Source organism: Cebus imitator, unplaced genomic scaffold (assembly GCF_001604975.1).
Source record: "Cebus imitator isolate Cc_AM_T3 unplaced genomic scaffold, Cebus_imitator-1.0 Scaffold307, whole genome shotgun sequence".
Lineage (NCBI taxonomy): Eukaryota > Metazoa > Chordata > Mammalia > Primates > Cebidae > Cebus > Cebus imitator.
The window spans coordinates 2,036,837-2,052,401 of record NW_016107622.1 but is presented as its reverse complement, the minus strand read 5'-3'; the positions used below and the strand labels follow the sequence as shown (position 1 = coordinate 2,052,401).

The following is a 15,565-nucleotide window of genomic DNA, read 5'->3' as shown; positions in this document are numbered from 1 at the left end:
GAGAGAGAACATCATTGTTGCGGGAAGTCAGGAGTAAGACTGTGTGGGCTCATAAACCCATTTTACAGTTTATCATTTGGTGTTCCTTCAAATGAGCAGAATCAGTGCCAAAGAAGTTCCTCTTTATGCCAGGAAAAAGGTCTTAACAGGACTTTCTCAGTCAAATTATAGAATTGTGAATGATCAGCGACTACAACGTGTCCCCTGAGATTTTGTTTTATGAGTGGAGTTTATATTGCAGTTACTGTGTTCCTCTTCAACAGTTCATGAGAGATGGGAGTGGATACATATGGCTGTATCTGTAAACATGTTTGTGCATATACATGACATGGAGATCCTGGATATTTCAACTAAATGCAATTACCAGATAATAATTTGGATTGAAACTCTTGGCAAGTATTGAACACATATGTGAGAAGAAGAGTGACGTGGGTATCTGGCAATGAGAGAAGCGGAATGTGGTAAGGACTGGTCATTGTTCACCAAATCGTTTCTCTTTCTCCTGAAATGATCAGTCTTTACCACATTCCATATTCCATATTTTCCAACTCTCTTAAAGTTAGGTGTGGTCATTGGACTGAAATGTCTTCAATAGGATGAGACCAGAAATGATGTACAATACAGCTTGTTTTCACTTCAGATGCCTTGCACCTGCAATCCTCCAAGCTTTTTCTTCCCACTGGTATAGAACTTTAGAATGCTAGAGAAATAAGAGGCAGAAAATGGAAGGAGCATGGGTCTCTTCAACACCAATCAGAAAATAACTTCCTGCCAGTGATTAACACTAATCTTTTTATTTTAATTGAGAAATAAATATATATGACATTTGAACCATTTGTTAGGCATGTCAGCTTGTGTACCTAAATGAATATACTTATTTTGAAATTAACAAAATGAAATCTTAAATATCAAGTCATTATTAGGGTATACATTGATATCTTTAGATGACATAAAAATATATATAAATTTACGTGTCTTCTGCCATTATAAAACTATATCTTCTTTATGGCATTTAAAACTATGAGTGACATTTTATTTTAATGACTGTTGTGATAAATATGCCATTTTGAAAACATTAATAAAACAGGGGGTCTTTATATTAAAATTTCCAGTGAGTTAGCAGAATTAACTACAACACATACTTCTAATAACAAATCAAACATAAACAATAGAGGCCAAGCGTGATGGCATATGCCTATACTCCCCGCACTTTGGGCGGTCAAGGTGAACAGATCACTTAGGGTCAGGAGTTTGAGACCAGCCCGGCCAACATAGTGAAGCTCCGCCTCTACTAAAAATACAAGAATTAGCCAGGTATGGTGGCACATGCCTGTAGTCCCAGCTACTTGCGAGGCTGAGGCACAAGAATAGCTTGAACCTGGGAGGTGGAGATTGCAGTGAGCTATTATGTCACTGCACTCCAGCCTGGGCGACACAGCAAGACTCTTTGTCAAAAAGAAAACAAAACATAAACAATATAAATGTCATGTTATTTTTTCCACATAAGTTTGATTGTAACTTAATTACCTCTTGAACGCTCACTGTCCATCCGTTATCTCGTTAACAAGTGAAACCAAAGCAGATGATTGAAGGAAATGAATTATAACAACACCATCAGAAATACATTTCAATTTAACTCTGTGGGAGAAGGCAGCTCACCCTCTTATTTATACCAGATAAAGTACTCCTATAGAAATCATTCTAACACGGTATCTTTAGCACATTTAAAAATTAACAAAGGCTTTTGCAATAAGTATGTAAAATGTAGCTCTACCAACAAGTGCTAAGCACTTTACCTGGATTCAACACTTAATTCTCACAAGGATCCTCACCGACACAATGATGCTGATTTACAGAGATCTGAGTTAAAAGTGGCTCTATCACATGCCTGATGCTCATACACTCATTGTTGGAGCGGCTATTGAACTCAAGCAGTTTGACTCCACAGTCCAAACTGAACCACATTCTCTGTGTTGGAATGACCTTAACTATAAGCTCAGCAGGAGAAGGTAGGCATCATTACTTTTATTTTCACAAAGAAAGAGCTCAAAGTTTTAGCCATTTTCACAAAGAGGAAGAACCATCAGTAAATCTGCTAATGTCATGTTTCTCACTATCAAAAAAGATTGCTTAAGGCATCAATATAAGAAAATGATTTTTAATGTATAATTAAAAATACAATAGTGACCTTTTTTATCCACATCACCAGACATTTCAGTAAAAATAAAAAGCCATAATTATTCAAATGTCCTCATATAAATCATCATAATATATTAAGAAAAAAGATAAAAATTTATTAATAAAGCTCAGTGCTGGGTGTAAAATCACATATTTTTGACTAGTTAATAAAGGGTGAGCTGAAAATGATAACCTGCACTCTGGAAGCATCAAGATAGATGAGCCAGAGCTGAGACTGTAAAGCCTCAAAAGAGATATTCTAGTCTTCCTCCTGAATAGGTTGAAGTGTCATTTTTCTTACAGCATGTTTTCTTTCAACCTGACACAATTTGCTTAAAGGCTACTATACTTAGACTGTTTTAGCTGATACAGAGGACAAAAGTCCAGTGGCCCAGGGGTCTTTAGAGATAATTTGTAAGTCCAAACTGGAAAGATATTAATTAAAATGAAAGCTATCCAATGTGATTTTAACTGATAGAGAAACCCGAGCATTTTCACAAAAATACTTGACCTTCATACAATGAGGCTATTATAAATAGATCTTGTACATCCACCCAGTCACAATGCGATACCCAAAAAAGTGTGCTTGTCAGTATCATTATATAAGCAATGACTTTTAGAGTCTCCAGCTTCAGTTATTTTCTAAAACACAGTAAAAAACCTGGAGGCCCACTGTGAGCAAGGAGCCAGATGTAGACTTTTTGTTCCATTTGGTGGCTGGCATCTACCACTCAAGCAAGTAACTTTGAATTTACTTAATTTGGATGGTACATTTAATCTGAATATTTTTTAGAGAAACACCTGAAAGTGACTAGCAGAAGCATCTCCCATATGTGGACACTTCTTCTGTGACAACTGCACCATCACTTGGACAAGCAGACTTCTGTCTCACTGGTAGGACTTCGGCCCCACACACCCATCCATCTGAGAACCCAGCATTTACGGCAACCTTGAATAAGTTTGTTTACTTATTTCAAAAGAGAAAATGTATTTCTATGTTCCAACGTTTCCCAGCATTTTAAGAAACAACTAAAATAGTTACTATTCTAAGAAATTAGGAGCTTACAATCTGATAGGGACTGCACAGAGTACTGCACATCTGATGAAGGTCTTGAACCATGAAGTGAGAATTTGAATTTTTCTCGTTCTCCTTCTTTACTTCTCTTCTTTCCAGCATCTTTTACATCTGCTTTCTCTAACATATGAAAAATAAAACAATAAATATTTTAACTAGAAAACCTCAAATTATATTTCTTATTCAGTCATTGTCTTAAAGAAAAAAAGGCCAAATTAATAGTATTAGTTAAATGTAAAATGATAGCCATAATTTCTCTAAAATGCAATCCCCTCTAATTAGAAACACCATGATAAAGCCAGGAAGAACTTTGAAAATTGAGATATATTATGAAATAAATGCAGCATTTCTTATTATCTACTGCAAGTAATATTGTTTCATGAAGATAATTACTTGAATATATTTTATTTATATAAGATTATGGTATCAAGGTAATTTTCTCATTTTAAAAACAAAAACAAAACACAGCAAAACATGTACTGAAAGTTAAGTCCTAAATGGAGAGCCCTCTAAATTTTCCTTATTTGTGTCCTCCACTTAGAGGAAACACAGTTTTCTGACTCCAAAATATTTTCCTGTAGCATCCAGACTGCGACAAAAGTTCCAAACTAGCCTCTTATTGCCTGCATGTCTTGGGTACTAAAACTCTTGTATCCAGAACTATTCCCACCATTTGAATTCTCATTCATATACTCAATCTGTAAAACATGTTTTTCTTCAAATTAAAATACTTTTCCTGAAGATTTTTTAAAATTTTCTCACAAATCTCTCTCAATTCTGAGACAGAAATAGATTTCTGCCATTTCATTCTCTGCATCATCTGCAATGTTTGTAATCATCATTGGTCAGATTGCTCATTTTTATAATTTTCATAAATAAAAACTGTGACATCTACTTATAATGTTTCTGAGCCTCCAAAGCAGATATGTTTCATTTCTTAGCTTATTATTATTATTTTTTGACAGGGTTTCATTTTTTCACCCAGGCTTGAGTGCAGTGGCGAGGGCTCAGATCACTGCAGCCTTGACCTCCCAGGCTCAAGCGATTCTCCCACCTCAGCTTCCTGAGTAGCTGGGACTACAGGTGCACACCACCACATCCTTCTAATTTTTCTTTTACTTTTTTTTTTCTTTTTTATAGAGACAGGGTTTCACCACGTTGTCCAGGCTGGTCTTGAACTCCTGGGCTCAAGTGATCTGCCAGCATCAGCCTCTCAAAGTGCTAGGAATACAGACATGAGCAACTCTGCCCAGCCCATATCGTAGCTTTTTCAGTAGACTTAACACTAAATGAGATATAAACATATAACTAATTTATCTTAACTATATATCTTAACTATATATAACTTAAAAATATATCTTAACTATAACTTTAATCATAGGATGAAACATTTAACCAAGAAATTTAGGTTTTAAAAAAGTTTACCACCAGAATTTTATTTTGTGCATTTTCTATATATATAAAACCTTAATTCAATAAAACTAATTTTAGGTAGCAATACTTGAATGCATGTACAATTTTCAAATGGGACTTTAAAAGCTTTTAAACTTCTATTCAGCATTTTCGACTTAAAAATAATATATAATACAAATTATAAATAGAAAAAATCAAACTGTTTCACATAGAAATTTGGATAGTATACAACAGTCCTCACCAAAATGTGTTTTTGCCAATACCCTAAATAAGATTGCTCCTCTGTCATTTCATCCTACCCATCTGGCAAAACCCCACTCTGAATAAACTTGGCAGCTGAGGCCCACTGGAGATAATCCTCCTCTAGTTCTGCAAACCTTGCCATATCTATTTTAAATTTCTGTGAGAATCTACATCTTCCACCTCCACCTCACTTTCATCTCATAGCTAGGCTGTGTATAAACAAAAAGTAGAAGTCTTTGGTTGGAAGTCCTCATCTTCTCCTAGCAAACCCGTATACCCACCTATACCTGTATCCTCCCCCATGACCTGTGCCCACCTATGAGAATGGAGGAGCCATTGCTCTCCCTGGGTTGGCCCAGTACCCTTCCAGCTGGGGTGTAGAGCTTGCTCCTTCTTCTCAGAAAACTTACACTATTGCAGTCATCTCAGCGGGATCTTCCCAGTCATCACTTTAAAAAACTCAATTCTCCTTCGCTAGATTCACAAAGATCTATCCTGTCTGCATCCCACATTCTTCCCTATCAGCTTTCACTTTGCAGCTTCCTGTTCTTCAAGGCCAAGCTCAGGGTTGTTCATACATTATTTTACTTCCCGCTTCCTTCTTACCCCCTTCCAATATATCTTCCACTCCCATCACTCGCAAATGCACAGTGACCTCCATATCACAAAACACAATTGAGAAGTTTAAATTTTCATCGTAGTTCATCTTCCCACAGTATTTAATACAATCTTGGGTTCTTGGAACACTTTTTCCTTTGACCCTGATGTCAAAATGCTCTGCTGATATTGTCCCTGCTCCTCTGGCTGGTCCTTAGTCTTCATTCAGCAGCTCGTCATTTTGTACCAACCTCTTCTTAGACGTTCCGCTTCTTCAAGACTCAGTCTCAGCCTCCCTCATCTGCTCACTCTATACTGTCTCTTTGGCAAATACCATTCCTGATTTAATTTTGCATGCATCACCAGCCTAGGAGCCTTGACATGAAAAATCGACTTGGTTGTCTTAAAGGCACCTCAAATTCAAAATATTCAAAATCATTTTGTGATCTATAAAAATGGTACCACCATCTACCTTGCTTTGCAACTGAGAATTCTACAAACCATCTTTGTCGTGTCCTGCCACTTTTTACGTTTTAAATAGGAGAAAGATGTGTTTAATGGAAATTGAGAGCTGTATCTTCATTTTTTTTTTTTTTTTGAGATGGAGTTTCGCTCTTGTTACCCAGGCTGGAGTGCAATGGCGCGATCTCGGCTCACCGCAACCTCCGCCTCCTGGGNTTTTTTTGAGACGGAGTTTCGCTCTTGTTACCCAGGCTGGAGTGCAATGGCGCGATCTCGGCTCACCGCAACCTCCGCCTCCTGGGTTCAGGCAATTCTCCTGCCTCAGCCTCCAGAGTAGCTGGGATTACAGGCACGTGCCACCATGCCCAGCTAATTTTTTGTGTTTTTAGTAGAGACAGGGTTTCACCGTGTTGACCAGGATGGTCTCGATCTCTTGACCTCATGATCCACCAGCCTCAGCCTCCCAAAGTGCTGGGATTACAGGCGTGAGCCACCGCGCCCGGCCAAGAGCTGTATCTTCTTAAGTCAATACTAGATTAATTTAATAGCATCAAAGTAGAGGCTTGTTTTGGATTTCAAAGAAAGCAAACTGTGGAACAATAATTTGTGTACAGTCAACACCGTCATAAGTCCTAAAGTCCTAGAAAAGAAAGATCTTAATTACATGGCTGTTGTCACAAAAACTTAAGAAAGGATAATGGCAACAAAGTTGCATTTCTTAGGGAAGGAGGTTCCTCAAAGGCCCTGAGAAACCTCATTATAAGTTCAGCTCCATCATAAGACTAACAAGGCACATTTCTTGCCAGTCATGCCCCACAGTCATTACATGTTTATAGCTAAAGATACAGCCTAAAGATACCCGCAAATACATGCTCCTACAACAGCAGAATGTCCAGATGTCCCAATACCCATAGCAACATGTCCATCTGATGCCCATAATAATGTACACTTTCAAGATAATTATAATATGCTTTGATGTACTTAATGCACTAAAATTCCAAGGACAACTTCTTTAAATCAACAAAATACTAAATTTTGTCACACTGTCAGGACACCCGTACATAGACATAGCTTAGCTTAGGTTGGCTTTTACATAGATAAGACTCCTATATAAGAAAAAATGGAAACAAAAACAGCAGATTCCTTTGCTTGCTGAGGACACCCTACTCTAACTGAGGAGCTTTCAATAAACTATCTCTTCTTACTGCACTCCGTGGCGTGACTTGCCTTGAATTCCTTACTGTGTGAGATCCAAGAATCCTCTCTTGGGGTCTGGATCAAGACCACTTTTTTTTCCAGAAACACATTAGATCAAATATGGTGGTAAGACTGGTAAGACATTTACATGCAATGTCATAGTGAATCACATTTTGATACAAAATATCTTACCCTTTTGAACTTTGTCACTTTTCTCAGGAGCCTTTAGTGCTGTCAGAGAACTTTCAAGTTTGAATTCCTTCACGTCTTTTACCTCCTTTCCATCCTTTCCTTCTTTTCCCTCCTTTGCTTCTTTCCCTGGTTCTTTTAATTTAGAATCTAACACTGCTATTTTGCTTTCAGAGCTGGCCTCATCTGACAGCTTAAACTCAGGTAGTATTTCTTTCAGGAGCTCCCAAACTTTGTCCGTGTATTTGGGGCTAAGAGAAAAGACATCAATATTAATTTCCAAATCATGGCTTTTATTTTTTCTTTGAACTTCGCAAGAAATTACCGACAGAAAATTTAACTTGCTATACTTGCTATTTCATAACTGATTTCAATTGTTACCCAAATTTTTAGTTAAAAAAAAACATCATTATATATTGTACATTCAATAAACTTTTATTGAGTGGCTACTGTGTGCTGGGTTTTGCTGATACAAAGAGACCAAAACCATAGTGTTATCTCAGGGATCACTCACCCTAGCAGGGAAGCTAAGCATGTTAACAACCATGACAGGGAAAGAGCATACACTTGAGCATCTATTAAGTGGCAGACACTTGCATGCATGATCACTTATGCAGAAGGTCCTTATCTTACTAGGCGTCTCTGTGGAATGTGACAGTGTTGTTTCTTGCTCCTCTTGTAACCCTGAGGATTCCATAACCTCCTTCTTTCCTGGTTTTCCTTCTGTTGTAGAAATTACTTGCAGACTCCTTTGAAGACTCCCTTTCTTTCTCCCTTTCTTTTCCCACAGCTCTCCTCTTGGTGTTCTTGTCATTTTACATAGTATTTCCTCATATTTTGGGTTTATCCATAAATGTGTGTCATCTCTAAATCATTGGCTCCAGCTCAAACCTCTCTTCTGACATCCAGACTCACACAGACAACCACCTAATAGATATCTGTCCCAAACAAATAATTAAAAAAAGTAAGTAAACAAAAATGTCCTGCCTCACCTTCTACTTAGTACTCAAAGGGGAAAACTGAGAATTTCTAAGACTATCTCTTTAAAATTCCCTTCAAATAAAACATGATGTCACTTGGATCCTAACTTTTCTCAGTGCATTGGATCACCTTTCCTCCATGCTCATCACAACTTCCTCAGCAGAAGCCCTCAGAAGACCCTTCGAGAATACTGTACAAGCCAGTCTCACTGCTTCCCTCCTGCCATTTGCTCTCCTAAGGTTCTGAGCATTCTCTCAAAATCATGAGTCTGATAAATTCATCCTCCTGTCTACAATCCCTTAATGACATCTGATCATTTTAAGGAAGTTGTAAAAATGTCTTAGCAAAGCATAAAAGGCATCTCTGTCTATCCGGCTCCCATTTTCCTTTCCATGACCACACAATATTCCTCCTCTAGAATTCCATAGCACATGCAGATCCATGTGTTTTCTGGGACTGCACTCGGCTTTCTTCTATTTCCTTGATATTTTTTATTCTCTGAGTTGGATTCCCTGCCTCAATCAGCTTCATTCATTTCAACTAATCCTTTGAGATCAATTCAAGTATTACCTTCTGCAGGAATTAAGCTATAGGTTTCTGTTCTGAGTTCCCAAAGAGTCTCTTACACTCTTCTAGTATTCTAGTGTAACTTTTAATTTTTAAAAAAATCCTCATTTTACACAATTCCTTGAGCACATACTATATCCCAGTCATTCCATATCATTGTTATAAACACAAAGGCACAACATTGAGCAATACAAAAGAGGGTATCTGTTCTTATGGACAATTTTACATCCAGTGGATGGATACAACAGAGAGAGAAGGGGGGGAGAGAGAGAGAGAGAGAGAGAGAGAGAGAGAGAGAGAGAGAGAGAGAGAGAATAGCAGCAGTGATAACTTCCATGATGAAAACAAGGGAAGCTGAGATGTGGCGTAACTTGGGGAAGGAATAACTTAGATTGGATGCTCAACTAGGGCTAAGGAGTTGATGTTTAAGCTTTGTGAGACCTAAATGTTGTGACATACCCAGCCAAGTGAATAATATGATGGAAGATCATTCCAGGCAGAACAAAAATAAAAGCAGCCCATGTAAGGACTGTAAGGCAGAGTGAGTTTCAAATATTTCAGAAACAGAAAGAATACTTGGGTGACCAGTAAATGGTTACCAAGACCTTGATGTGGTGTGTGAATGAGACAGTGCAGATCTCTGAGGACCGTGGTCAAGAATGTAAAACTTTATTCAAGTGTAATGGTTATCATTGAAAGGTTTTAAGCAAGGAGAACTATATAATCTGATTTATACTTTAGAAAATTATTCTGATTACCAACTTAACTAGAGGAGGGTAAAACTGACCCCAGGAGACAAGTTATAAGTCTATTACATGTGAGCAGTGTTTGAAAGTTGAACTAGGATGATAATAATGGAGATGTAGAGAAACAAGTAGGTTCAGAATAAGTAGATAACATACTGTTGACAGACCTCAGTGAGAGATTATATGTGCGAGGTAAGGAAAAAAAGCAATGAAGGATGACATCTAGTTTTTTCTTTAGCTTGAGTAGATAGATGGATAGTAGTGAAATTCACTGAGGTGATGCATTCACATTCTAGGAAAGGTGCAGTTTAGGAAGGTAAGAATCAAGAGTTCCTTTCTGGAGATTCTGAGTTTAAGATACACTTTTGACCTGCATAGCTATGTAACTTAGGCAGTTGTACATAAGTATAGTCTAGAGTTCAGGTAATGGTGACCAGGTATAATCTTGAAAGTCATTGTCAGCTTGTTATTTAAAGTTATGAGACAGGAGCCCTGCTACATACCAGCACTTAGTGGCTGTACAGTGGTTGAAGAATGATCCAAGAAGGCTGAGAAAGAGCACAAAATAAGATACGAGAAAAATCCAGAGAGTGTGTTTCTGTGGAAACCAGGTGAAGCAAGTATTGTAAAAGGAAATAACTGTTTAAGAGGGTCAAATACTGGGATGCCAGTAAATGAGGCAAGAGACCTGATCACTGGATTTGACAATGTTAAGGTCTTTGTTTACCTTCAGAAGAGGCATTTTACTGGTGTGGTGGAGAGGGAAGGTCAAAGAGTCAGATGAGAAGAAATGGGTAGTTAAGGAGATGAAGACAAAGTGTACAAACCACTCATTTATTAAGATTTTTTTCTGACAAAAATAAGAAAAATGAACTGGTGGTTGAAAATAATAATTGGTTTCCCTGTGCATCTCTGATCTGCTTGACTGCCTGAACTGCCTCCTATTCATCATTGGATCCCCAGTACCCAACAGAGTGACCTTTAGCACATTTTATTTTATTTTTCATTTGATCCCACAACAGTTCTGCAACATAGGTAATACAGTCTCAACAGACGTTTAAGAGATTATAAGTTGTATGCCATCACACAACCAGCAAATATTTGAGTTGGGATTCGAACAGATCTTTCTGAATCCTAAGTTGTATTTTCCGTCTTGCTACACCATGAAAAATACCTATTCAAACACCACAGAACAAGACCATATAACTTCCCGGACCACAGGCTTAAAGATAGGGTGGCAGAATGCTATGTTCACAGATGGACCATGCATCAGATACATGTGCCAACAAAAGAGTCCTTTGAAGTGGTTGGGTTTCTAATTCCCACTCAGACATACCATTGACTCTGCTTCCATTATTAGATGGAAAATTAGAAGAGATTCTTTTTGGATTTTCCAAAGTAAAATTTTATGAACTTTCTAGTTGTAAATTATTCTGATCTCTTGTTTCTTTACCATCCTGTGGCAGAATTCTGATGATTTCATGTCTCTGGTATCTCTACTGACTACTGCACAGAGAAAATTGCACAGGAAAAACTGAAAGCATTCTATCAACACTAAGTATAAAAATTTAGAGAACTCCATCCTTTTAAAATCTCATTCTCTCTGAATTTTTGAATTTCATTCCTCTCTACATCCACATTATGTCAGAAAGTCATTAAGATATCAGGAAAATGTTCTCCAAAAGAAGATATAAGAGAGTGCTATCTTGGCCTTTCCTAAGGAAAAAACAAGATCAGCTCCTACTCTCCAGTTATTTTCCCTGAAAATACTTTCATTTGAACAAAACAACACCTAGTTTATCCTGCTAAAAATATGGGTAAGATGGCAGAATCCAAGTTACTAGGGTCTCTCTTCAAGCTCCTTTAATCTCTAGTGACCCTGGGGTATTGCAGCTGCCTATCACCAAAGATGGGAGATGGTCCAGGTTGATAACTGTACTATGGGTTTAATCATCTTGTAAAAGTCAGTATCTGAATTAATTGTATATTCAGTTCTATTGTTATAATTCTTTTCTATGCATCTTATCTTGATTTGTTTCCAACTGTCAATGGTAAAATGAGAAAATAGTGTGTTTGTATTTCTTATTTATTAAATAAAATGATTGTGAAATTATAAGTTAGCACTAAATTGAAAGATGTCTCTTTCTATTCTTTACCTAATAGCTGTTTTTGGACATAAAGAAGCAATTTCTATATATCTAGAATCATAAAGAAAGACTGTGGGCTTTGGACCAGCAAGACTTACATATTTCTGGTTTTGGGGAATTCAACCTCTCTGAGCTTTAGTTCCCTCATTTGAAATGATATAGGCCTAGCTGATGGGGTCATATGGATGATTAAATGAGGCTATCCTTTCAGGACTGTGATTTTTAAATGAGAAGCAATATACTAAAATATCTGATGCATAGTAGCTGTCTTCTTATGATTATTTCCATATATGTGCAGCCAATTAAAAGTTGTTTTTATGGTTCCATATTGAAATAAGTGTGGTAGGTTTATATGCGTAAAGAGAAGTTTGCAAATGTTTTACCATAATACATAATTACCATTGTTTTCATATTTGGACATCAGATATTTACAGATTAAATTCATAGTATATATATAAGTGAGGGAGACCAGCACATGCCACCCCAAAATATGAAGGATTGCTGAGCTACAGGCAATTATGAAGAAGCAGATACACAGAAACTCTCCGCTTTCCCTCTATGTGCCTAAAAGCAAGACATAGATTTACAAAAACCAAGAGGTATCCTCCCCCTCACTCCCTTGTACCAGAGAGAACAGATGTTAACGTCTAAAGACAGCTTTGGACTCTTACTGGCCTGAAATGGTATCAGAGGAATGTACATGAACAAGCTTTCTTAACTAGCCTTTATCTATCATTTATTTGCCTTCTTACAAGTTGCCACCTGTAGAGGCTCAAAGTCATTTTCTTTTGTCTTGTCACTTCTTTAAAAATGGACTGTTCTTGGTTGTAGATTTCCTAGGGAAATCTACATGGTAACAGACTTCTGTATGTTTTGCTCTTGTTAATGTGTCTTGTGTTACAGGAGTCAGTTCCAACAAAGAACCTATGGGGGTCATTCTTCTCCTTCATAAGGAAACAGAATTTACACTGAAATTCCTAAGGAACTTTATATAATACTACAAAACGATATTTTCCCCCAAATTTTGTAAAACATGGCCTTCTTTGAAATTTTCTTAAAGACTAAGAATATTTTAAAGAAATCTTGGGATGAAAGAAAAAAACAGACATGAGCATTTTAATAGTCAAACGTACTGAAGAGAAATGACTTCTGGTAACCACCCCGTGAGCGCATGAATAACTGTGAACTCCCCAAGTTCTCTCCTGTCTGCTACATGGATGCTAAAAAAGAAAATGCATAATGTTATAGGTAGCACAATTTGAAAACACATAAAGATATATAAACAGTAGAAATCATTAATAAACAGCAACATATCCTGATTACTCATTACAGACTATATTAAAAAAACACTATCCCAGAAGCCAAATGATTTGTTAAAAGACTAAAATAGGATTTATAATATAATTAATTTTATATGTATTTGTAAAGTATGTTTATATGCTTTATTTTTAAGATCTAAAATAATCTTAATGCTATATACATAAAATACATTCACATTATACATTATAAATATATAAGTAGTATATAATCCATTTTTATATACTTCCTTTAAAAATAGAATATGGTCTCTTTATTCTGATTTCAGTAAAACTATTCTAAGATGTCTTTTAAGCTGTGTATTAGATCAGTTTCATCTATGGCAAGTCAAGATGGGCATCAGAAATCCTTAGATAACTATAGAGAAACCAGAAACATCTGTTCTATCCTGTATAGAAGAGTGGATGTGACAGCATAGCATAAAGTAAAACAAGGATGTGATTAACCAAATATCACTCTTCTCATTTAGACCTCTTAGTTTTTTCCATGTGGTTATTAATCTATTTGCATCTACATGCAAAAATGCCGTAACTCTCTCACAGCTTCACATGTCAATGGTGGTGTTAATGGCATTATTGACATATGTGTGCTTTTCTTCAGAAAGAAATCTTACTATCTTAGTCACATATGCCATTATTTTAAAATGTGCACTGCTTTGTTGTTTATGGATTACAAATTTCTATATGTCCACCTATTTCAAAGATAAATATCTATTGAGATAGATCCCAGACTAGTCTAAATTCCTCATTGAATAAATGTATGAAGGGACGTTGTAAATCAAATAGAAATAATGCTCTTTTCTTTGTATACCTCACATTGTCATTGAAATTACTATGTGTTAATTTTGAAAATGTAGTAAGCTAAATCTCATATAAAAACAATCACTATGTACTGTAAAAATCTAAGAAAAAATGATAAAAAGTATAAATTGTACCATGTAGAGCAACTTTCCACTAGAAATTCCAAGACATGTATTATACTTAGTTGCTTGCTTTATTTACTAACTGGATTTTAAAAAGAATAATAACAACCCTATTACTTATGTTGCTATAAAGCTCTACTGAACTTTAGCTTTAAGAAAGATAAAATGCCACTCCAATTATCCAGGTCACGTGCTCAATGCCTCACTGCTCTAGCAGGTCTGATTCTCAGAACTTCAAGTTACATCTGAAAACTAGAAACATTCAGAACGCTCTTTTTTCCAAATAAACAAACATGCCACCGGTATGAATACTTAGTGCTATTCAGCTACCTTAAAAGCTCTGGGCTGAGTTTTTATTAAAAATCATTGCAATCAAGTGCTAAAGGCTGGGTGAAACTAATTCCCAAAGGAAAACTGCAGGCTGGTAAGAAAAAAAACAGAAATGAAGAGGATGGCAGTAGGAGTTGTTGTTTTTGTTTCGTAGCTTTGGGAGAGAAAAAGCTGTGCCTAAAGAAAATCCACACAATGCAGACCTAGCTTCTGACTGACATTGCAGTGTGTATAGAAGGGGAGGGGGCTGAGCTGTGAGCAAATGTCTAACATGTACTGTTAAAGCATGTGGGTGTGTTCGATTAAGTATCTAGAATCTTTGACAAACTGCAGGAGATGGAAGCATATACAATCCCAGCCTGTGCAATGTATGTGAAAATTCTCCCAGTGAGCAATGAGGCAAAATTGCCATGCATTTCCAACTGAAGCATCAGAGCTGTTTTGCATTGTTAGGGCCAGGATGGTATGACTCCTTTTCTCTGGAAGTGGAAGCTGAGAGAATAGAACATAGCAGACAGGCTTTATGTATGTTGGTGCACAATTCAGGCAGGAATGTAAGACAGATGCCAATTTTTCAAGAATATTGTGGAAAATATGAGTAGTTTTCATCATACATGTATCAAAAGTGATCAATGTTACCAAAATGATGAAGGACACATTTACTTCTTTCAGAAAAGTTCAGGTTTTTCAAGATTAGTAAATTATTGCTGCATATACAGATCCTAAAACTTTAATTAGATTTCAGGATATAATATTCAGTATTTAGGGGGAGGATCCAATATGGCCGTGTAGGGACAGCTCGGGATTGCAGCTCCCAGTGAAAGCGCAGAGGGTGAGTGGACGCCGCATTTTTATTGCCCACAGAATAGGAAATTCCCAGGCAGAGGAACTCCACAGGTCACCAGCGCGGCTGTTTCGGCCAGAGCCGCTGCCTTGCCCCGCGCGGCTGCTTTGTCGGCGCCCGGGAGCCGCGGTTCTCCATACAAAATACACCAGTCCGGGTGCCCTTTTGGCTGGCGACTGGAGCCACGGGAAGTCGCCCATTCGTCTGTTTAAAAAGGGGACTGAGGGAGGCCGAGGCGGGTGGATCACGAGGTCAAGAGCTCGAGACCATCCTGGTCAACATGGTGAAACCCCGTCTCTACTAAAAATACAAAAATTAGCTGGGCATGGTGGCGCGTGCCTGTAATCCCAGCTACTC

General features: G+C 37.2%; 1 protein-coding gene across 1 annotated transcript in view; it reads right to left on the bottom strand.

Moving 5' to 3' along the window:
* The window catches only part of ADGB (androglobin), a 215,590-nt gene that overhangs the window by 125,954 nt on the left and 74,071 nt on the right, over positions 1-15,565 (bottom strand). Inside the window, exons 7-9 of the mRNA XM_037729497.1 lie at positions 12,929-13,015; positions 7,358-7,605; positions 3,245-3,373 (exon numbers count right to left, since the gene is read on the bottom strand). Coding sequence (XP_037585425.1) covers positions 3,245-3,373; positions 7,358-7,605; positions 12,929-13,015 — 464 coding nt within the window. The remainder of the gene's footprint in view (positions 1-3,244; positions 3,374-7,357; positions 7,606-12,928; positions 13,016-15,565) is intronic.